Source organism: Nothoprocta perdicaria, unplaced genomic scaffold (genome assembly GCF_003342845.1).
Source record: "Nothoprocta perdicaria isolate Ctin4 unplaced genomic scaffold, notPer1 scaffold_20, whole genome shotgun sequence".
NCBI lineage: Eukaryota > Metazoa > Chordata > Aves > Tinamiformes > Tinamidae > Nothoprocta > Nothoprocta perdicaria.
This window is the reverse complement of record NW_020455205.1, coordinates 5,234,105-5,256,786: the sequence shown is the minus strand read 5'-3', so window position 1 is coordinate 5,256,786 and position 22,682 is coordinate 5,234,105. Positions and strand designations below refer to the sequence as shown.

At 38.6% G+C, this 22,682-nt stretch overlaps 1 protein-coding gene across 1 annotated transcript in view; it reads right to left on the bottom strand.

Moving 5' to 3' along the window:
- SLC44A3 (solute carrier family 44 member 3) overlaps window positions 1-22,561 on the bottom strand; it is a 35,226-nt gene extending 12,665 nt beyond the window's left edge. The window contains exons 1-10 of the mRNA XM_026037863.1: window positions 22,468-22,561; window positions 20,570-20,712; window positions 19,869-19,993; window positions 18,482-18,575; window positions 16,925-17,094; window positions 16,355-16,444; window positions 15,586-15,710; window positions 13,903-14,089; window positions 6,602-6,767; window positions 2,159-2,315 (exon numbers count right to left, since the gene is read on the bottom strand). Coding sequence (XP_025893648.1) covers window positions 2,159-2,315; window positions 6,602-6,767; window positions 13,903-14,089; window positions 15,586-15,710; window positions 16,355-16,444; window positions 16,925-17,094; window positions 18,482-18,575; window positions 19,869-19,993; window positions 20,570-20,712 — 1,257 coding nt within the window. The 5' untranslated portion in view covers window positions 22,468-22,561. The remainder of the gene's footprint in view (window positions 1-2,158; window positions 2,316-6,601; window positions 6,768-13,902; window positions 14,090-15,585; window positions 15,711-16,354; window positions 16,445-16,924; window positions 17,095-18,481; window positions 18,576-19,868; window positions 19,994-20,569; window positions 20,713-22,467) is intronic.
- Between the last annotated feature and the right edge of the window lie 121 nt (window positions 22,562-22,682).

Genomic DNA, 22,682 nt, shown 5'->3' with positions numbered 1-22,682 from the left:
CAAAAATAAAAGAGCAAGAGGACTTTTATGCACGCGTATGTGTATATTGACCCAGAGCATACATTCATTTTTCAGGGCAGGGGAAAAGGACATATTTTCCTGAATGAACTTTTTAATAAACAGTTAGAATTCTTACATGGATATTATATTACATGGATTTATATTAATTTCATAGCAAAAACAGAGCAGAAAAGTTCAGAAGTTAGTCCACCCCCAACACCACATCATTTTTTAACATGTGAAGATTTTACCAAAGGTGACAAAACCAGTATCTTGGTAGACTTCCAGTTTTAAATGACAATTTTGCTCAGGGAAAGAAAACTCCAATTCAGTGGTATATGAATCTTTCAACCTTCCTTTCCCCCCCCCCCCCAGAATTCACAATGAATTTGTTTTGATTTTCAAAGTAAAGCTCTTACAGTCACTGTTTGTAATCCTCAGGTCCAATAACTGCCATGGAATTGTGCAGAAACAATGAATCTATTTTTTTTTTTCCTGAAGATGTTTCTACAAATACTCCAGGATTAATTCCTTGAAAACAGCCACTGTACATTCGTACAAATATATACATATAAATTCCTGACATCAGTGAAATACTTTTATCCCTTTATGCTGGAGAAGTGATTTTACTGAAAGTGTAATTTATGCACTATAAATGCCTACAGCAGGGGCCTTCAGCTGCAATCTCCTCTTTGCTACTCTGCTTGGTGATTTCCATGCAGGAAGTACCAGTGAATTTACCTGCAAAACCTGCAGTCATTTTCAGACAATCAGATACTCCCTGACTTCTGTTTCCTATAGAGAATAAAGATTTTTTTTTTTTTCCACAGGTGGCAAAGTCACGGTCAACTCTACAGGAATAGACCATCCTTTCTCCATCTGTCAGTTGCTACACATGTCCTAAATGGAGGGAATGTCATTGGAAAGGTGCCACAGCCCCTCCTTCCTTCCACAGGAATGAGCCAGATTACTTTTGTGGAATTATGGCCACAGGTCTTGTCACACCTACCTCAGCTGGACGCTCAGCGACTGGACCAGAAAAAGTCAGAAGAAGCTTTAAGCACACTGCTATAGATAAATAATCCTTCTTTGCTAGGTAAATCTTCTACAGCTAGTCAGATTACAAAAAAGTGTACCCAGCCAGTTCATTCGTTCTGCTTTCTTGAAAGGCAGAACATACTCTACCTTCTTTTTAGCACAACTCATCCTACCCACCATCCTGAACACAGTTCTTAATCAACCCAACTTGCTAAGTGTTATAACCAAGGCTTTCATACAAAAGTGACATAAACCCAGATGCTTATAGGTATTCTAAGCAACAAATTAAGACCAACTTTCATGTTGGTGTTCAGAAATCATGACCCACACATGCCTCATCAGCACCAGGGATGCTCAGTGTAAAAATCCTCTCACTCTACACACAAGTTGCTTCAGGGCCAAGACAAATTTTGGAGGAAAAGAAATAAATTCCAAGAGCTATCTTTGAAAACTTTCTAAATGTCTCTCTGAAATGCTGGGCAGTCATGAGAATTTTTCTCCTTGCTAAAGTGCCAAGGCTAATGGCAATGGTGTGTTTTCACCAGAGGGTGAGAAACACAGAGGCGTGTGAAAGAAGGAAAGAAAGAAGGCCAGTAACAACCAAAGCAGCCTGCCTATATTCTCTTATGCCTTAAAAGATGTGTTTTGGATCCTAGGCAAATGTCTGGAATAGTTCATATTTCACATATTCCTTTTATAAACTGGTAGACAGGTTTATATACTTTATAGACAGATAAAATCTTTTCTATTAAAGATGTTTTATATTCAAAATATGAATATCATTCTTAGCTTTTCTTTTTAAAAATTTATGATGTAAAATTTTTACATAAAGCCTTCTGCCAAATTTGCATTTTCCTTTATCATTCATAAAAACTTTACATTTGAAAAGTAAATACAGAACTTATTAATGCTAGTGCTTTTTCATTTAAAAAAACACCTTGGTTGAGAAAAGAAAAGGTAAGCATGCTGAAAGGACTATCTCCTTGAAGAAAATGGAAGAAAATACAAAATCCACACTAACACCCTTTACACCCATTTTTAGGCAACACACACGTATATCTATATTTAAATCTCACCTATTAACTATTAGTTTTATGGTGTTACAGGAATATATACCTACCTTTTGTTTTAAGAAATTATAAATGTACAAGAGAAAAATCCTTGGTATTCTCAGTATTGTGATTAAAAACGACCCTTTTACAACAGTTCCTAGATGATAGCAAAAAAGAACTGATATGGAAGACAGGACTGGGTGACGTGGTGGGCTATTTTTATTTCTAGAAAGAAAAACAAACAATTTAAAATGTTTCAGTAACTGCTATTTAAGAAGTTATACACTGTATCATTTCAGGAAATTTCTGGAAATTTAAATAATTAATCTGGTATCTTCTTTAGCACTCCAAACAATTTCAGTTTTTTTACTGACTTCATCTGAATATTCACTCTAGTCTAAATGAAAGTAGCCAAGACTAAAACTTTTATTAGATTAATTTAATTCTTAAGGAATGAGTGTTTTGGTTCAGTTATGGAGAAATATCTAGAAAAACCTTGTATGGAAAATATCAGAAGTGAATCGTATCTGAGAATAATACTTCATGAACACTTCTCTCCATTTTCTTTCCTTTTTCCCCCTCTGCAATCTTTTATTTGACAGTTGTTTCAGCAAGAGTTCAGTCTGAAGGAACAAATTCACTATTTCTGCTTCAGTAATAAAGCTGAAATCAAAAAATATCAAGATCTCATGTACAAAACTGATCTCCTGTCACAGATTTGTCACAGCTTTTATTTTCTTGATTTTTACTATAGTCAGTTTAAAGTGAATCCTTTACTGAGAAGAGTATGACACAGCTCTAAAGAATTTATATGAAAACCAAGAAATGAACTTAAAGCCATTCCCTTATCCTTGTATAAATAACAAAAAATAGATAAACATTATAAATACCTAAAATAATCTTTTAGAGGATTCAAAAATACTGATCAATACGCATAAATTATCCTTCTATAAGGCAATCCTTAACCAATGGGAATAATTACACAGGCAACACAACCAACTTCTGTTTAGATAAGCTGTGAAGATCAATCCTTACATCATAAATAAGACGTTCAACTTCTACAAGCCATTCACTCCAAACCTCTGTTATCTCAATAGTTTATAGAACCCACTAAAAATAAACAGGAAAAGATAAAACAGAGTGACTGGATGGGGTTAAAAATGTCTATAAATATATTTTTATAAATTCTCACCCCGATAAGGATTTAAATCATATCCACTATGTCAAGATATCACAGATCTGCAAGAGTCCTGCAGGTTTCACTGCAGTCCTTTCAAAATGCTAGCTACTTTGTATCTGAAAAGTTAAATTTAAATATGTGAATATACCACATTATTTTAAATAGGAAATTCCAGCAAAGCAGTTGCTGCATTTATTATTTTTGGTCTTACAACTTCGGGAACAGCTTGGAGGATACTGGAATTTTCTACTGAACAAGCCTTTCTTAAGGACTTCAAGTTTCTCTGTTAGAAACACAGATAGCCCAAAATACATGAGCTTTCCACCCCTACAGTATCATTGCTCTCTTTCCTTTTATAGGAACATCTTACATATGACAGATCTGTATCAGATCTCAGAATATAAAATCTGAAGTTAAATGTTAACCAAGCATAAGAGATACAGAAAGGACAAAGTTTACTCTTGTGTTAATAATTTACTTACTGCTGAAGACAAAAATGAAGAAAGATGTTGATATTTTTATCAGGACTGATTAATGAGCAGGAATCACACGATCTGAAGTTTGGTTTAGATAAATTCAAACACATTTGGAAGCTTTTCCAAACCTTGTCCTAGCGAAGGAATTTGCACTGGAACAGGCTCTGACAAGGCTGCTTGCTGTTGTGCTTTGAAACGGCTCACAGAAGCACAAGGCCGGCTCAGAAAGGGGCTCAGGGCAGCAGCGAGCTGACCGCGGCAACGCCGCGCTCGCCGCAAGCTCAAGATGGGCTCAGCCATCCACCCAGCTACCCAAACTACCCTCACGGCTGGAGCTCAGCCCCTTTTACACACTGCGTGGCTGCAATCCTGAAACGGCTTCAGCACGGGCCGAGTTGTGCACGCGCACAGCCTTTGGGAGGCGGTTCATGCTGTGCAAAGAGCTCTGCGCACGGAGGCTCCAGCGCACGGACATGGCACCGCGGGGCGCGCAGCAAGGCAGCAGGGAGCAACAGGGCCCTGCCTGCGCAGCGCTGGCTGCACAACTGCTCAGGGCCACAGCTCGCCTTTCCCTTGGTGTTCCTGCCTCGCATTACCACAGGCTGGCTCCATTTACACAGAACAGCCTTATTCCAAGCTCCTGTGCATCTGTACCCAATACCACATCATCTTTTAACCATCTTATTTCTTTAGTGCTGCCAAGTGTCTTGATTTTATTGCAAGCTCTGTGATATTTGATATCTTTCTTAATACCAGGTTTCTTGAATCAAGTGATCATACATGAGTCTCACCTTTCATTTTAAAACCACTTCTTGTTTTTCTTGTGAAGAAAAAAATCAAACTAGAAGGCCCAAAAGACTTACACAATTGGAAGTAAAAAAATGCATTTCTTTAAAAGCCTGTCCTTTTGTTCAAAGCTGTGCTTATGGCTTTCTTGAGTCCCAACTCACCTTTTTCAAAGGCTGTTAAAAGACCAAGAGGTTTAGTATAAAAATACTTTTTAAAAAGTGTTAATGAATTAATGATATATTCCCTAAATAAGTATCTCAGTTTTTAAACAAATACAATGAATTACACGACTGTAGTTACAGAGATCTTCCCCAGTTAACACGAGGACTGTGTTTTCAGCTACCCTCTTACCTGCCCTCCCAAGCCGAGGGCACCTGTCTGACTCCTCACACGGGGCAGGACCCTCGTGCAAGAGCAGGGCCAAGTACGTGAGCAGGGCGAAGGCTGCTCATAAACACTATGGCAGTATTTGAAATAGGAGGGAAGCCTTTAAAAATATCATCCTGGTTCATCTCTTAAGGACTTTGGTTCAGATTCATAAACTTAGATGGCTGTGTTGTAAGTCAGTAAATTCTGTGGGATTTCAACTTCCCCTGAAGCCAGTGGAAGTTGTGCTGCTGAGCACCTTAGAGTCAGGTTCAAAGCCCTAAGCCTGGAAATACTTGTATACAAGCCTGTGCAGAAGAAAGCCTGTGCTTCTGCAGAACAGAAGCACAGATCTCCAGCCTTACAAAAGCATAAACATGCAAATAACTATACTTAGAATAGTAGCATGGGGAGAATGCATATAAATTAGTTATTGAATAAACTCCATCATGAACAAGACTGTAATCCCTGTAACATAGGTCAATTTACCACACCACCTGCCCTTAATCCCAGACAGGCACAAACCCCCACATAACCTCTAAGCACATCAAGGTGAAAAGAAACCTCTTTGTAAAATAGCGGCACTAACAAAGAGGATTTCTTAAAGACTGAACCTGCTTCACAGGTCAAAAAAACCCATTGCATATTTTTTATTTAATTGCATTAATATTTATGTTTAACCTGAAATCTAAAAAAGGCAAAATTCATTTTCAGTGGCAGTGCTACAGTTCAAACATGTCACCTGTAAAACCAATCCAGCCAGAACAACTCCCGAGCCTCCCTACTGCCAGCTGCACTGGCGGCTCTTGGCCACGCAGCACGTTGCTGCGTGCGCTGGGCAGGACAATTTCCAGGAGGAAAGGCCAGGCCATTTCCTCAAAGCCTTGAGCAGCCAGTAAGAAAATCTTTGTGTGAGGTATCATAAACAAACTCCTATGACATGCCTGTATGACACCGACTTAGCAACAAGATCAGAATGACTGGAACAGCTCGAGAGAACCCCTGTCCTCAATGATGCGGCTGCCCTGCCTGTGCACTGGCCTCTCCTGTTCCTTCACTGCTCTGGCGACTCCAGCAGTTTGCACTGGCACCAAAGGGCCAGGAAGAGGGATCACCACTACAGAAACAGGACATTTCCCTTCCCAAGAACTCTTTCAGGGCAGCACATGTCACCTGGCAAGCAAGAGGAGAACTTAAAAGCATCTGTGCAAAAGGACTTCAGGCTCCCCAGGGGCTCTCCTGCCAAGCTCCCAGGCTCGGAGGCAGCTCGCCTAAGTCGCCCTTGGGCAACTTTCTTTTAGAGACTGGTCTTCCAAAAAATAGAAATTAGCATCATATTCCTCTAATACAAAATGAAGAAATTACTTAAAAAACCAGAGTTTTCATAGACCAGAAAATCTCATTATATGAAGTGAGGTAGAGAAACACAGCAATGAGGTTAACAGAGCTCATAAAACTTTTATGAATAACAATATTTTCAAGATACAGCACTCTTCATTGTCAAAAAAAAAGATAAATTATTAAAATTAAATCTCTCCTAACCTTACCTAAGATCTTACACAAGCAACATTACTTTAGGTTACACTGAATTCCAAGATTTTGACCTAAGTTGGAACCTACTTAATTGTACTTTTCCTAGAAAGAGATTGAAGGTAAATGCTGGAAAATGTGCAAAAAAGTCTACTTGGAGCAATTCTTACCTGTTGAAGTAACAGGTAACCACTGCTCCAGCAATCGTCATTTGCTGGCAAGCAAGAATGAATTCACTAGTCCAGATAAGGGCAACAAAATGGTACCACGCCATGTAGCGAATTCCAGATACAGTTTTGTATTCTACTTGTCCTCCTGAAGTAATCTGTGCAGTGCCTGGAATTGGGATTACATCACACTATTAATAAAACACAGCAGTGAAGAACAAAACAGCACATAAAAGAGCTTTTGTACCCTTGTTCTTAACTTTTATTCAGTAAAATTATATTAAAAACAGGTGTTATTTATTTCTATACATTTTTAACAAAATTAGAGTTAAAATATTGCAATTCAAATAGAATTTTGAAAAAAAAAGAAATCTTATAAAGCACCAAAGTTTACATCTAAATCAGGTCTTCAGCAGAGTTGCCGGTAAAGTCAAGAGCACAACTGTACGTAAGTAGAGATTTTTGAGAATACTCAAATGCTTCAAAAGTAAACAAAAATCTTTTAATTTTCTTCATTACATTTTGAAATAAATTTGTAGCCAGTCATGAAACGCTTTAAAAATAAATTTCATCTACAAGAAGCAAAAGAGAAAGACTGCTGCAGAAAAATATTAAGGATACATGCGTGATACTGCAACAAAACAAAATTACTATTCCAAATGTTATAACTAATCAGAACCACAACAGAATATGTTTCTATTGCCTAAACTTTGAAACTACTGCGTAAAATATAGCATATAAAGCATTTTCAAAAAGACTTCCAAAAAACCCAGAATGCAGGCATCTTTATGGTGATAAAAACTCCAATGTAACTAGAATATGGAGGAGCATTGACAAATACACTTATCCAAGCTAATTTGCCCTTTTTTTTTTTTTGTCTAAGCTGCTGTTAATAACAAATTTCATAGACAAAAACTGGCTTTTCACAGCAAGCCAGAGCAATGTTAGTAGTCAAACTTTTCCCATCTATGTCACTTGGTTTTAAAGTCTATTCCAGGAATAATGGAATCAGAATATTCCTAGTAAAATATCTCTAGGGCTGTAATCTGGAATGTTATTAGTTTAGCAAGTCTTAAATCCATTAGCTTTAAGGAAAAATATATTCACAGAATAAAATGATCTCTGGAAGTGAGTAGTTTCTTATTTTAGCTCCACAAAAGAAAGAGCAAAGGGATACGTAGAATTCATTGTTGCTGCTGGAGGAGCATTAAACTTAAGCTTAAATTCTTTATGATTTCCTACAGGATGCTGCAACAGCTTCAAACGTCAAAATGCCACAGATATAAAACTATTTTTATAAAATTATTCACTTATCACTCCTTTTCTAGGGCACAGAGGTCATGCTCCATACTAGCTGAAGGTAGTAGCAATAAATACTTCTTCTCAGTGATACTATCAGGTTTAGAGAACCATTGCAAGTCTTCAGAAACTTGACTCATTTGTCTGTAAATTATGAAATATATTAATTTACCCTGTATAGTAGCGCACAATTATTGGAGTATATACATAGCTGTGTTGCTAAGTTATTTTTGAAGTGCTTTGAAAGGATCAAAGATGTTACATGGACGCATAATTGTTTTTACATAGTTAGTCAAAGATGTAACTGTCCTTAAAAAAAAAATGCACTTTTTAATCCTGCAGCATCAGCACTACAAGAAACTCATCCCTCTACAGCTGGCCTAAAGAAGGAATTCATAAGTCCCATAACAGACTAGATCATCAAGACACTCTTTGCTGAAAGGCTGACACAAACATATTTTCCAGTTATTTTATTTTCTGAAAGAGTATAATTTTTAACAAAACAGGAAAGCTCTGCAAATGTTTTAAGGGCAATTATTCCAAAAAATACTGTTGCTTCTGTTATATTTTAATGTGTTTTAAGCCTGTGAAATGCAATATACTTGATGCTGTGAAAAAGCTACAATTCTAACCTCAGATTTCTTCTCATAGACTCTCTTCCTTCATGCCTTTCTTCCCCATTCCCTGCCTCCCTTTTCTACGTATGCCTAGCTTCAAGTGTTATTTTTCCTTTTTTAAAGGAATATTAGAGGATAGATTCATTTACTTTGATACATTAAAATAAGCTCTTTGCTACATTACACCTTCTGGTTCTGATTCAAGGGATTTTTTCAGTTCCCTTACTTTGTCCAGAAGCTTGAAGCTACCATTTTCCTATAGCACATAAAACTGGGCAAAAATGCTCATTAATCATATTCCGTAGCCCTTACTGAGGAAACCATGCAAATCATGCAAATGATAGTTCAATAACGCACAGGATTTCCTACTTTTCCTCTTTCTGCCAAGGCATTATGTTATTTGGTAGCAGAATTAAGCATGTTTCTGCCATACAATCTACCTGAATATTTCTTTTCTTTTTTTTTTTTAAAGGCATATTTTAGCTTTCTCATAAAGATTGACAGATGGTCATATCATAAACTAATTCAATTTGCGTTTTTTACTAACCTACTGCAACAGCAATCTGCAATAAAACAGCAATAATGTCTCTGCCTTTCCTGGCCAGCCTTGTGCATTTGTGTGCATGTAGCGCCGTGTTCTGCTTTTAAGGCTGTCCTTGACATCCTGCTGAAAAAGCACATGCCCTTTTCCTTGTCACACCACTGTGATCTATCTGTTCATGTAAGCTAAACATCCTGAACTGAGACCCAAATATGGTTTTATTTTGTCCGCAGAATATTTTTCCTCCAACTGTATAATCACAGCAGAGATTTCTGAAAATGAATCTTTTTGGTGTACTACAGGTGCTTCATGGTAATGTCACGAAGTCAGTAAAGAACTAAAGTCTCTACAGTTGAATCATCAAATCTGACAAAATCTGTGAGTGCAGAAGTTTTGCTGCAAACATTTCTAGGAAGTGTTGTTAACATTCTAGTCGCACAACTGTTTGCAGCAGAATTCTGAAAACTTTCTCCATCAGACTCCGGAGCCCAGTGCTGTGCCATTGCCCAAGGCAGCACAGCAATGCCGTGATCTCTAAGTCCATATGTGTGAGCAACATCATGAGCTCACATTAGCTCATCATTCAGATTTATGTCATATGCTCTTGCATGGCAACAACTACCACAAGTTTCTGCTGATGCCTCGGGCAGCAGGCTGCTGTAATGGGCTAAAATTCCTGGCAAGGATACTTTAAAAATTATTTCATCAGAAATAAAGAGCCATGGACTAGAAAATATCGAGAGCCTGTTCAACAGCTCCTGTTAATATGATCTGCATTTAACACTCCCCACTACAACATAAGGAAAAATTCTGGCATCATTCACTTAATCTTTCTGCTTCCCCCACACAGTTTACTGTGTTATTTTATCTACCTTTTTTCCATGTACAAATGACAGTTAAGCTAGATGGTTGTAATTAGAATGTCAAGAATCCTGCAGGAAACGTGTTTTTACTATTTGTTCAGCCACTGCACAACTTTACGTGGCAGTTTTATTGCTCACTTTCCGTAGGATGCACCTTCATTACATGAAAATCACACACTGCCATCTCCTCCTACGTTACTTGCACAGCATTTAGAGCACGTGGATTTCACAGCCCCTGCGTGCTGTGAAGTTGAAAGCACACGTTTTGCTGTGCCACACGGCTGCTTCAGTTCTGCAACAAAACGCCACACAAATTAGCAAACAATAAGACTCAACAGCCCTAAGACATAACAGCTTTCCCAAAGCACAGCTGAATTCCATTCCTATCCACCTAATGGTCCTAGCTAGTGCCACTGCTTGTGCTATCTCAAGTGTTTTGGGGTCTGGCATTTCTCCTGCTTTTCTAGGTTTGGAATTCACTCAGTCTGTGCTACTTCTATACAGTCTGAATTACCAAGGTACTTAAGCAGATGCCTACCTTAAAATGCATAAACAGTCCCACTGATTTCAATGGGATTATAAATGTGTTTCAAGATAGTAATGTGCGTAAATACCTTTCCAAGTGGGGCTATAGCTTTCTGTGGCTCTCAAGAAATCAGTCTCTTACTAGAGCAGCATTAACTTGTAGAAAGGGCATAAACAAGGTCTGTGCAGCCACATAAAGATCAGGTGCATCACAGCTGAAGCAAAGATTAAATGCTTCAGAGCTGTAAGATGCACAGGCACTATAAATACTATACAGCTACAGGAGGTTTAAGGAAAATATTAAGAACAGGTACAGACCCATAGCAAGCCAATTTCATTTTCCCATCTCCCCCAGCTCTGCATTAGACAAAAGACTAATGTCTTCTTAAGTACTTCCTTTCTCCAGTCTTCTTAAAGTCTACATTTAAAATATAGTCTGCTTAGACACAAAAAAGATATTTGTTAGAATAAAAGGTCAAAGTGACAAAAACAAGAAGATACATATTTTTTGAGCTGAATCCTGGCTAAGAAACTATTGGACAAGAAAGAGAACATTGCTCTAAGTGAGTTTATCTTGGGAATTCAGAGACGTACTATCAACCTTTGCAAAAAATATCCGAAACTCAAAAAGCAGAAGAAATATCTTCCATATATGGAATCATTTGATTCTGGAGAAGTGGAAAATTCAAAGCTGTTCTGCCAACACATTACGAATTAGATAGCACTGTTGTTTTTTTTTAAATGGGATCACAAAGTACTAGTCATTCCAAAACAGCAAAATAACCTGTAATGTACCAACCTCCTGTGAATCACCTTAACAACAGCCAGCATTTCAGAGTACTTGTATCTCAGTTGAAAACTAGATATTAAATTTAAAGGAATATTCTTAATACCGAATCTAGCCTATCCTTTATTTGTCCTTCTTTTGAAGTACAGAAAACATGAGCTGTTGTTTACCAAGCAGAACAGCTATCATACCCTTGCTGATGGCAACCTCCTGTGACACCTCAGTCTGTGAGCTACATTAACCCATCCGTTGTTACCTCACCATATTAAAAGGCTGAACTACTGATTAAAAGGCTAAAATTGCCCTTGTTGTGTTCAAACTCCTCCCATGAGAAGTCTTCTGCAGTGACAGCACTGTCAACAACCGAGCAGGTCCGGAGCACCCTTCCCAAGCTCCTTGGTCGGCACCTAGCGGACGCAGACGCGGCTGCACGTCGCCCCTTTCACGCTCACGCCGCTGCCTCGGCCCCTGGGCTTTGCTAGTGGTTTGTGCTTCTTGGCTAGCAACTGCCACCACTGGATGCAGGCAACTTAACAGAAGAATTGTTAATACACATATCAAAATCAATGGAAGTTTTCATCAGAAAAATCAGCTGAGCGCCATGCAGTGGCATTTTCTACCTGCACTGATACTTAAAATTGATACTGTTTATTAAATGCATATTCTATCCTACATACAAACACTCCAGCTGCTAAAGAGCAAAATCTTACAAAAATTTTATAAATATAACAGAAATATATTGGCAGAAGATCTCAGCCAAAACTCACCTACATTCCTCACATAACAATATATTGACAGGTTTAGGTGCCTGGAAATGACTTTTCCTTCCTATGGTAAATCTACAAGAAATCAATTCTTTCACAACTGAGAGCACCCTAGAAACATTAGCCTTGCTCTGCTATGCACAAAGGTTGTGCTGCCTCCCACACTATCTGGCATGGTGGTTCTGGCATTTTGGAAAAGAATTCTTGGGAAACATTTGCCTTCCCTTCTATGCTAGAGTAAAGAGAAAAATACAACATCTTTGAGCCGGGAGTCTGCTGCACTGTGTTACAGAAGGTCACAACCTGCTTGAATTCTACCCTCCAAGCCAGCAGAAAAAAAAATGCTGAGTGGAAACAGAGAACATAACCAACGAGGAAAAATGGCACAACATGGGAAATAAGCAGAAAAAGGCCCTCACAGACCATTTTCACTGGATTTTATTTCCCTGTGAGTACATGTGGAATTATTTTGGGATATAATGTGCAATTCACTCCCTTTTGCAAAGTCCTGTTGCATTCAGAATATACCTGGATATTTCCCCACCCTGTACTTTTATCACCAAGTTGTTTCTGTCTTATGAGCTAAAATATATCATCTAATGACTGCTGCATTTCCGAAAGCTTTCAACTATGCTGACTCAGCTGGTATTTTCTAAACTTAGAAACACATACCTTCATGTTAAAGTACTGCAGTAAATTTCTACGGGTAACGTGGCAGCTCAGCTTAAAATCAAGAATACATTATTTCTTGCTAGTATTTCTTGCTAAACATATATTTAGCAAATCTGTGTGTTGTCACTCACTTTACTTACCTATTATCAGTTAATATCTGATCTATGTACACTGTGTTAACTACTTAAATTGCCCCTGATCCAGGCAGGTACATGAAAAGCAATTCTGTAACTTAATCTAAAAATGAACAGTTGGTTGATAGTTCAGGAGATGCTATGTTCAGTAAAGGACCAGACTGAACTGGTGATGAGTTGGCCCACATGGCCAATTTGAAAATTACTGCATGTCTGGTTGATATGTACATAGATGGGATGAAGGTTTTGTGGAAAAGCTAAGAGCAACACACAGCTGTATCTGGCATGTAATAAGGTCTCTGTGAAAGAAAAATCTAACTAAGAAGACTCTGGAAAAGAAATACTTGTGACATCCTTAAAATAAAATGAATCTGACTACTTATTCACCCAGGAACAACTCAAGAGAGACTGCAGGTTGAACATCTGGGTCCCCTGGGTTTGACATTTTGCAGGAGGGACAGATTATGAGCCACACAGGTGCTTCAAGCAGGCATTTCTGACAGACATGAGCTGCTGTAGCAAAAAGAAGACCCTTACAAACCTGAATGACTCTCTCCAGACGAAGCGGGAGAGAAACAAACCTTTTCCAACCTAAGCAATGGGTGACTGTCTTGCAGTACCGGCACTGACTCAGGCATTCTCACGTTACAAGTGAAGTGGGATTTATGTACAGCCAGGTTAACAGAACAAGGCAGAGATGGCAGTAGTTGAGGGATGGAGATGAGGTATCAAGCCTACAGAGTCAGTTTTCTCACGTGGACTTAGCTATGGAGAAGTTGGAGGCTTTTCTGGCCTAGGAGGGATCTGTAGGCCTGTACAGATGAGTTCCTGCAGCCCAAGGAGCGGTGGAAGGGCAAGACAAAATAACAGCAGCAGGTTAGGCTGCAAAACACAATACCATTTCAGGGGAACACGTGCACACACACACACACACACACACACACACACACACACACAGTGTACAGGAACATGGAACACAAAAGAAAAGATAACATAACTCTACACAACTCTACTAGAAGGCTAGCCATAAAGTCCCACATTTAAAAAGTGAACTTAGGAAACTCCTGGCATTCATCCCATACCATGGAAAGCATATATTTACCTGCAGTTCCCAAACTAAGTAGCACAGCAACCCAAAATACCCAGAAGACAATAAGAATCAGAAAGGTCCAAAGTGGCTGGAACAAGAGGAAAGGAATTCTGCTAATCATTTTGTTAACCATCCGGAACAGCTGTACTGTGAACCGAAGTCTCTTTCTTAGTACAAGTATGAGGGAAAGCAGAACAACCTGTTGCAGGAGAGAAAAAAAAATACTTTGTTAAGGAAAATAAAACTACTAAGGTTGTCAAATAGGGGGTAAAAGGATACAAATTTCACAAAGACATTACAAGAAAGCTTTTTACATGAACTTACTGCGCACTAGAAATGCTTTCTGAGACACCGTTTACTTTCTCAAAGAGATTGTAGCTTAAAATCTCATTTTATGAAATCATGTTGCTACTGCTTCTTTAAAACAAAATAGGATTCATGATACTGTGACTCACCTAATGCAAACAGCCCTTTTGTTTTAGTGTAACGAACACCAAGGTATGTTACATATATGGGCTTTCAAACGTCTCCTTCCTAGCGGACAGCTCCCATGGTTCAGAATGGGAGCAGGACTGGTCCTTTTCTCCAGAAAGCAAACACACACTGATTTGACAGTTGTGCATGTATGAAGACAAAGTATACATAAAATGAAATCTCATTTTCTTCAGAAAAGGAAAAAAAAAAAAAAAAAGAAGGCAACTCCACAAGGTCCTATCCCCATTATCATTTACAAAGTATGAATTTTGTATGAAACAAAATATAAAACCTGTAGCAGTTGATCCTCCACTTTTTTTGCCTGCTCTACAAAGAAGCAATCTGCTCTTAGGAGAAGAGTAACCTGCAGTAGTGGATGCTTCCAGAGCTCTGCAAATGACAGTGAAAGGTACTGGAATGAACACAGTTACAAATGAGCTTTTTCTTTCATTTAGTAAAAGGTCATTATTCATAACTTAATAGGTTATGGGAAAAAAAGATGATGTTACACATTTGTATTTGTCCCTGTAAATTGTCAGACTGTTCATATTTGGTGAATCCCATCCTATTTTGTTTTAAGGACAACAGTAGCGTGATTTTGACAATTCATGAACAACTGACAATTTTTTGCACACTAGTATTGGGCAATGACATCTTTAATGCTGCAAAGTCAGAATAAAAAAAAAAAAACTTTAAAATTGATAAGTCACAGTCAGATTTCCTGATGAGAAATAAGAGATCAATGAAAGAAAAGAAAAATTTGTAACTTGAGACCTAAACACTAACCTGCTGACTGAGCTTCCCTTTTTATAGCCTAAAAGGAGTGCCAATCCTTTCTACTACTGACAGAGCAGGCTGAATCCACAGGTCTCTTAATCATATGCAGCCAGTGCCTCTCTGTTCACTCAACCTGATTTTCCAGTTACCTGATGCCAAGAAGAATGAGGATGGAGCTTAATTCCTGCATTTCTACAATACCAGCACTAACAGTGTTTGTGCAGGGTTTCAGTGTGGCAGAAAGCCATGTCCTGACACATGAATTTCACAATGATGACACAAAGCCATTTAAATGCTATAAGCAGAGCTTTTCATTCTTTCACCACTTCAATTTGAAAGGAATGAGGAAGCAGGAGTATTTTAATTGTTGCATAACTACTACAGTTCAAGTTTTTAAGTTACAGCCTCTAGTTGTCATTGCTTACTGTATGTAATGCTACTTACTGTAACTACTGTAGAGAAGACAGCATATCCAAGCAGAAATTTTATGTTTTCTTTTTCAGTTTCCAGTTCAGTGCTGGGGTCATTCCTGTAGTCATAATAGAGCCACCAAAGAACACCTGAGACAACTGCAGCAAACACAGATGGGGATGAAGGCCAGTGTATTCCACAGGCAGCAGCACAACTATATTGTTGGCAGGCTGATGTCTACTTGATATCTCATGATTCTGCCATTCTTCCTAACACAAGTTTGGCTGAGGAATACTGTAGTGTAAAAGGGAGCTATAGAATCAGTGATTGTCTGTCAGTATGAGCAAAAATGCAACAGAGAGTTTGGTTTTCTTCTTGTCTACCTAAAGCTCAGCCATGTCATTTCATTCAGGAGGTAAGAAGCATAACTTCTAAGGAACGTCGAACTTTAGCTAGACATATTCTTATAGCCCTCTCTTTATAAAATGGGCAGGGTTAAACTTTGTTAAAGTTTCTTTCAAATAGTAGCATTTTCATATGTGAGCTCATCTGTCAAAAGAAATATAATTTCCTAGAACACAGAATTAAAACTCATCATCATCATCCCAACGCTCCACAGCCGGAACACCACAGCCAGATTTGGCATGCAAAGGCAGGCAGCGTTCTGCTTGGAAAAGGCTCTGTTAACCTTACTGAGGAGGGCTACGGAGAAACACGTTTGCTGTTTGTTCAACCGGGTTTCCCAAAGCTCAGTGAAACGATGCATTTAACTAAGCACATGCTAAAAACTAAATATACTTACACAACAACCCGAACACAACCAGAGCAATCAAAGTGTGGACCAGAAGTGTACGAATGAATGTGAAGGTTAAAACAAGTATAAAAGAAAGGGCTGAAAAATATGCAAAGTAAGGTTATTATATAGAGTATATATAATAGGGTATTTTATAGAGTTTTGCAGAATTTGTTTTGTTTTTAATGGTGATCTCAGAAATAACAAAATTTAGTAAAAATGGCAATATTTTACATATACAATACATAGTAATCTATAATTTACTAATAACAAACTAATAACTGAAATACTATAGGATTTTAGTTACAATCAAAATACTAATGCTGATGCTATCATTTTAGTAGTTTCTAATAGTAACCTGAAGAGGTAATGATGGATTGTATCCAAGAACTCAGATATCTCAAAGGTCCACATTTCATCTATTAAGAATCTTCTAATAACATATATATATTTTTAAAAAACAATTTTGTCCCAAAGTGTGAAAAATATAGGTACTTTAAGAATAAAAATTGGATAGAAACATTTGAAACTTCATATTTTAATTGGGCATTATTGATTACCTTTTATTTATAACCTTACCTAGTGAAAGGACACTCAGTCCTATTACAGTGTCTCTTCCTGTCAATATTCCAGCCAGAATACGATGAAGAGCATCCATTTCATTAACCATATTTATTAAGGTAGATGCATACTTGGAATAGCATTCAGGGTTTTGTGGAACGCACCGATTAAATAATGGAAAAGATTTACTGGAAGGTTAAAAACAGAGATGGTGAAAAACGCTCACTCCCAGAAACACGGTGTTTGGCTGGGGATCAGTTGCAGGGCTCTAGTTCAACCCCCCCAGTGCCCTCAACACAGTTTGCAGCACCGGCTGACCAGTGTGAGCCACAACCTGGAGGGCACCCTCCCACACACAGACAGGGAGTGTGACACAACAGGTCACTGGAGCAGTCTGTTACAAATGGTCAGCTGGTAATTTTATTTTGCATCTGAAAAAAGCATTCCTAGCAGCACCGTGTCTGTATCACAGTGCTGCTGCATCATTGCAAGACCAGCCTGGGCAAGAAAACGTGAACTACTGCCTCAGTCACCAACAGCACACAGCTCCTGTTCAGTCACTAGTGTGGCTTCATCTGCTCTGCTCCCACGTGTTTATGGAAATCTAAACTCATGAGAGCACAGCTGTAAGCTACACTGCAGGTAATCTTAGACCACAAAAACTTTGCATATTTTTTATTTAAACATCCTAAAGGCTATACCAAAATAATGTTTATACGGTACAATTAGCCCCAGCAAAAATTTACATAGAAAGTTATTCGGCACTCCCAGCCAAGCTTCTTGAATATATTTATTGTCTCTCTCTGGCAATGCTACTATACAGCCCTAGAACACCTTCAGACCTAAACAGAAATCAGTTTATCAGCACATTAATACTTCTCTGACTAGCTTTACTTCTACTGGGAAATGTAACATAAAATGTAAATGTAGAATTACTTTGGTGTTTTATTTTTTAAACCAAACAGAAAAAAAAATCAGATGTCTAAGAAAGAAGTAAAACATGCCTTATCTTTCATCACTTTACATGCCTTCCTTTGATCCACTTTAAATAATGCTTTGATGCGTCTCCTGCTCTTTTTTTTTTTTTTCCTATTTTCTCATATTCAGAGCAGAGGATCAATGAGCTCTGCAAGCATGGAGATTCCATTTTGCTGTATTTTCATGAAATGGTAGAATTTAAATTAACCTGGAGCTTAAGGATTTTGACTCTCAAATTTGAAAACAGGAAAAAAAAAAATCAAACTAAACCAATATCCAGACTTCATGTGCTATCAAACATTAAAGACAGTCCATCTGTTCACTGCTTTCCACAGATATAGGATTCAAGCCAGCTGGATATGAACTGAAAATTTCCAGGTGTGGGATAATACGCAAAGACTGATGCCCAGCACCTTTTCCTTGGCCCTGAGGGAGTGAGTAATAGTCTATGCAAAAGACCTTCTAGGTAGATAAGTTGTTGTGCATGTTGCACATCTGCACTGTGAAGCATCAAGCCAAATACAAAACATAACAAACTAATAATTTTTAAGAAGCTGTTTTGACCCAAGGGTGTGTTAAGCATCAAGTAATTCTCACCTTGGCGGAACTGGCAATGTGGGACACAGCTCAGATGCCTTTGGATTTAGTGTGTAACTGGAAACATTCAGGTTATAAACACAGAGAGAAGAACCTAAGAAATTAAAAAAAAAAATCCAGTGGTAATTTAATACTAGTTAAAGTCTGTTTGGTGAAAAAGTAAGTTTGGGATTCACTTCTGCTTTGATCCCTTAGCAGGTCACATCCATTAGTGTTATTCTAATGGGAGTATGAATAACAAACTAATTAACAGGTAAATCTAAAGCAACCTCTGGTGCATCTAGCTATCCAGACTTCACTAAAACTCCCATTTACTGATCTTCCTGGACAGCAGGCACACTATTTGTTCCATAGTGCTACTCTTTAGATCTAAGCTGATAGAGATGTGGCAATAGAAAAGCTTTAATGACAGAAGTTTCAAGAGAGTTAGGCCCTTCACGATCTACAACAAAATATGTATCTATCAAGAAGCTACATATTTTCTGGGCTAAGCAGTACCAGGTGTCTAAAAGCACACCGCTTCATTATACAATGCTTCCAAGAAAGAAATGCTCGGATGCATTCAGGCTGTTGAGAATGCAACACTGCCATCTCCCTCAATATATAAACACATGAGCATTTTTAGTGTGGGGATGGAATTTCATGTAATTTCATTCCGAATTTCATACAGAAATTACTTCTGTAATATCACAAGTGTTTACAGTGTTCTGTACAAACCAGAAGATGGCAAAATATTCCAAATGAGATTAAAACAAATGTTGTCATTTTAAATAGCAGTTCTTGCCAAACAAAACCAAAAAACCCCAAAGGAATGGCATTCTGACCTCCAATACAGATGGCTGATAGTCATGTGGCCTGTGGTTTACACACATCCCACAGATTAGGCATCAAGCCACAGTTTATCTCTTTGTTAGAAATGAATGAACTGAAGCTGCCTCTTTTGCTCAATAATTACTTCTGACATTGTGTCCATTTGGAATAGCAGATTTAATAAAAAATACTGGAATAGTGGAAAACTTTGGGCTCTGATTTCTAAAGGATAAATAACAACTTCTCTGTATCTTTGGAATTACTAATCCCACCATTGTACCTACCTCCTAGCACCCCCAACAAACTGTGCTAGTTCATTTTCCGTAGCCAGTCTGCAGCTGGATAATCTCAGCACTGGGCAGGAATGAATCAGCAACTTCTGAATTTGCATAAGCAAGTTGTAAGATTTCTGAAAACTGTGACTTTGAAATAAGTCATAAAGAAGTTTTATTTTTGTCATTATGGAAATTCATGGTAAGAAATAACACTCCATTGTAAAAGGTGCAACAGTAATAAAGTGAAAGCTGCTCAGCTGTTCTACAGAAACATTAAGATATGGAGACTCACTGTGACATACCATTGATCCTGGCAAAACCCTGGAGGTCTTCCAGAGAGTTCAATTGCTCTTGTGGACAGCTAGACACACACAAGGAAAGTGAACTCTGCATTTCCAGGTTGCATGAATTAAGGAAGAATACATACCTAGAAAGAAAGAAAGAAAGAAAAAAATCTCTTAAAAAAAAAGATTTCTGGTATTCATAGGTTCAAATTGTGAGCCTTCTTTTCATCCTTTTAAAGCCCTATACTGAAAACAGAATTGTGTTTTCCCAGGTAAAAAGCAACCAAGATTCTTAAGTTAAAAGTTAAGAAGTAATTTGAGTTTCTGCAACATTTTTGCACTTTATTTTAAATTCTTATATGAAATTAAAATGGCATACTCCTTTTAAGGGGGACGAATTCCAATACACAGGAATCTGACAGGATTACTGGGAACATCACCATGAAAATTCTGTGCATACAAGGATTTGTGCATACGGAATGACTACTGTCTTGGCAAAACTCCTATTTGCAATCCTATTTAAGAAGAAGCCAAAATAAAAAAAAAAATATAGTACATTTTTAAATTACATCTTAACTTTTAGCTTCAGTAGAAGTAGCATCCTCACACCTTCTTATTTATGTCTTAATATAAGCATGTATGTGACTGACAACTAGAAGATCAATATCCTATCAGATCTCAAACACTTATTTTACTTCAGCATTATCTGGTGTACTTACTTTTTATTAGTCATATCCTGTCCAGAAAGGGGCGCTCCTTTCACAGGAGAGTTCTTCCTACCACATACATTCCCGAAGCTGTCGTATCCAAGCACGAGTCTTTCTGCAGCACCAGCCACCACAGCATAGCCAGCTATAAACATCTATTAAGACATTTTTTTTTCTGGTGAAATCATGCTACCGTATTTTTTTCTCTCTCACTGCATAAATTTCCCCTTTCAACCCATGCATTTTTGCTGTGTAAAAACAAACAGTTAAATCTAGAATTCATCTCAGTGCACAAGGCCAGAGCAAGCAATATGAAACAGTTAAGCCTCATTGTTGCTTTAGAGCTTGTCCTTATTTATTGCAGTATACAATTAATATAATTATATATATAAGCATATACATTATATATTTACATATTAATTCTATACAAATACATAATTAATAATGAAAGTATGTAATTAAGTAGAATACCACTACAGAAGAAAGACAGGACTCATGATTAAAACAATGGGAAAGAAACAGTAAGGTGCCAAGGCAGAGTTTCTGTGTGTCAGCAGGCAAGGCCACTCAACCCACAGTTTTTCACCCTGGCCACTAACCGTCAGCTTCCCGTTTTTCAGGGCACCCCTGACATTCCTGGCCAACATGCCTGCAGAAACATTGAGTTCTTGCACATGCTACTGAATTTAATCAGAGGCATATTTTAAACACGTAATGTATAGTTAAAATCTAGTTATCTCAAATTCCAGGAAGATGCACCCTTTAACAGGAGTGGAAAAGAAATGGAGCAAGATGGATTTAGGTGTCCCTGCAGTGAGCTTTTAGATGCTCTGCTCCCTGATGAAAATGCCACCACTGAGGATCAGGTCTCAGCAAGTCTCAGGGACAGCAAAGCACCTCCACTCGCTGAGTAGGGGACACCCTTTGGTCAACACAGGACACTAGCTAGGAGTCCAGCTTAACTCCTGCTCTTGCACACCATGATGGGGGGGGAAAGAAAAAAAAAGAAAAAAAAAAAAAAAAGCTGCTTTAAAAGAACCCTTCCAAGTGCCAAGAAGCAGTAAGTCATTTTCTGTGAGGCACTACTTCATCTAACACTTTATTCATAGCACCCCAGGTGTCAAAGAACTTGGTGATTCAGCCACCTCTTCTGTTTCACGAGGTGTGAACCACATTTCACACGCACCAAGGACAATTTGAGGCTCTTGGCTACATGCCAGCTGCTGGCAACAGCAACTCTCAGGGCTACTTGAGCCATTACTGCTTTGCAAGGAGTTAACTGAACGTCAAAAGTTCTGGAGAGAGATTGTACGTATCAGAACCAGTACAACTGCTTTATTACTTAGAATGTAGTGCTTTTACTTAACTATTCCAGTGGCTCTGGGAGGTCTGGGAACCCACATTTTAGAGGTAATGCTTGAAGGGACTTCAAGGTCCTTTCTAGGTCTCTTCGAGGCTGCTGTTTCTTTAGGAATCTACATCCAAATGTAGCAAAACTAAAAAACTAAGCATTGTACCACATTTGCAATACCCAGAAAGAAACGCACCGTTCTGTTTTTGATAAAGGGTTCAGATTGTGCGCACTAAGAAAAAGCCTTGGGAGAAGAAAGCTGGTAGCGTGAAGTAAGGTCATCGACACAATGGCAGGTTAATTTATCTGCAGAAAACTAATCTCCAAAAGTAAACTCCAGTCCTGTTTCTGCATGGAAGCTGAAGCGTTCAGCCAGAAGTTGCAGTGCACAGAGCACACGCTGCAACAGAGCCCTGCCAGGGCTGCCAGCTCTGCTCTAGCACAACGCTGGCCCTCTGCTGTCTGTGCCCGTAGTTATTTCACCCCGGATTCAATACACCGCAGTGCAGAGCCCCTTAACTCCGAATGGCATCTCGCTCTCAAGGGAAAGCGTGCTTACCAAGCCAGCCCAGAAAATAAAGAAGAGAAGCAGCCAGGGCACGTCTGTGCACTTTCTGTAAATAAGCGGTCTCCATTCCCTTGGCTCAGTCACCCTGTCTTCGGCATCCTGAAAGGAGGAAAAAAGAAGAGCCCCCTGAAGCTGCGCGCGGGTGTCACCCCCGGGATGCCGCCCCGGAGCCCGCGCAGCGCTCGGCGGCTTCTCGGCCGCGTCCC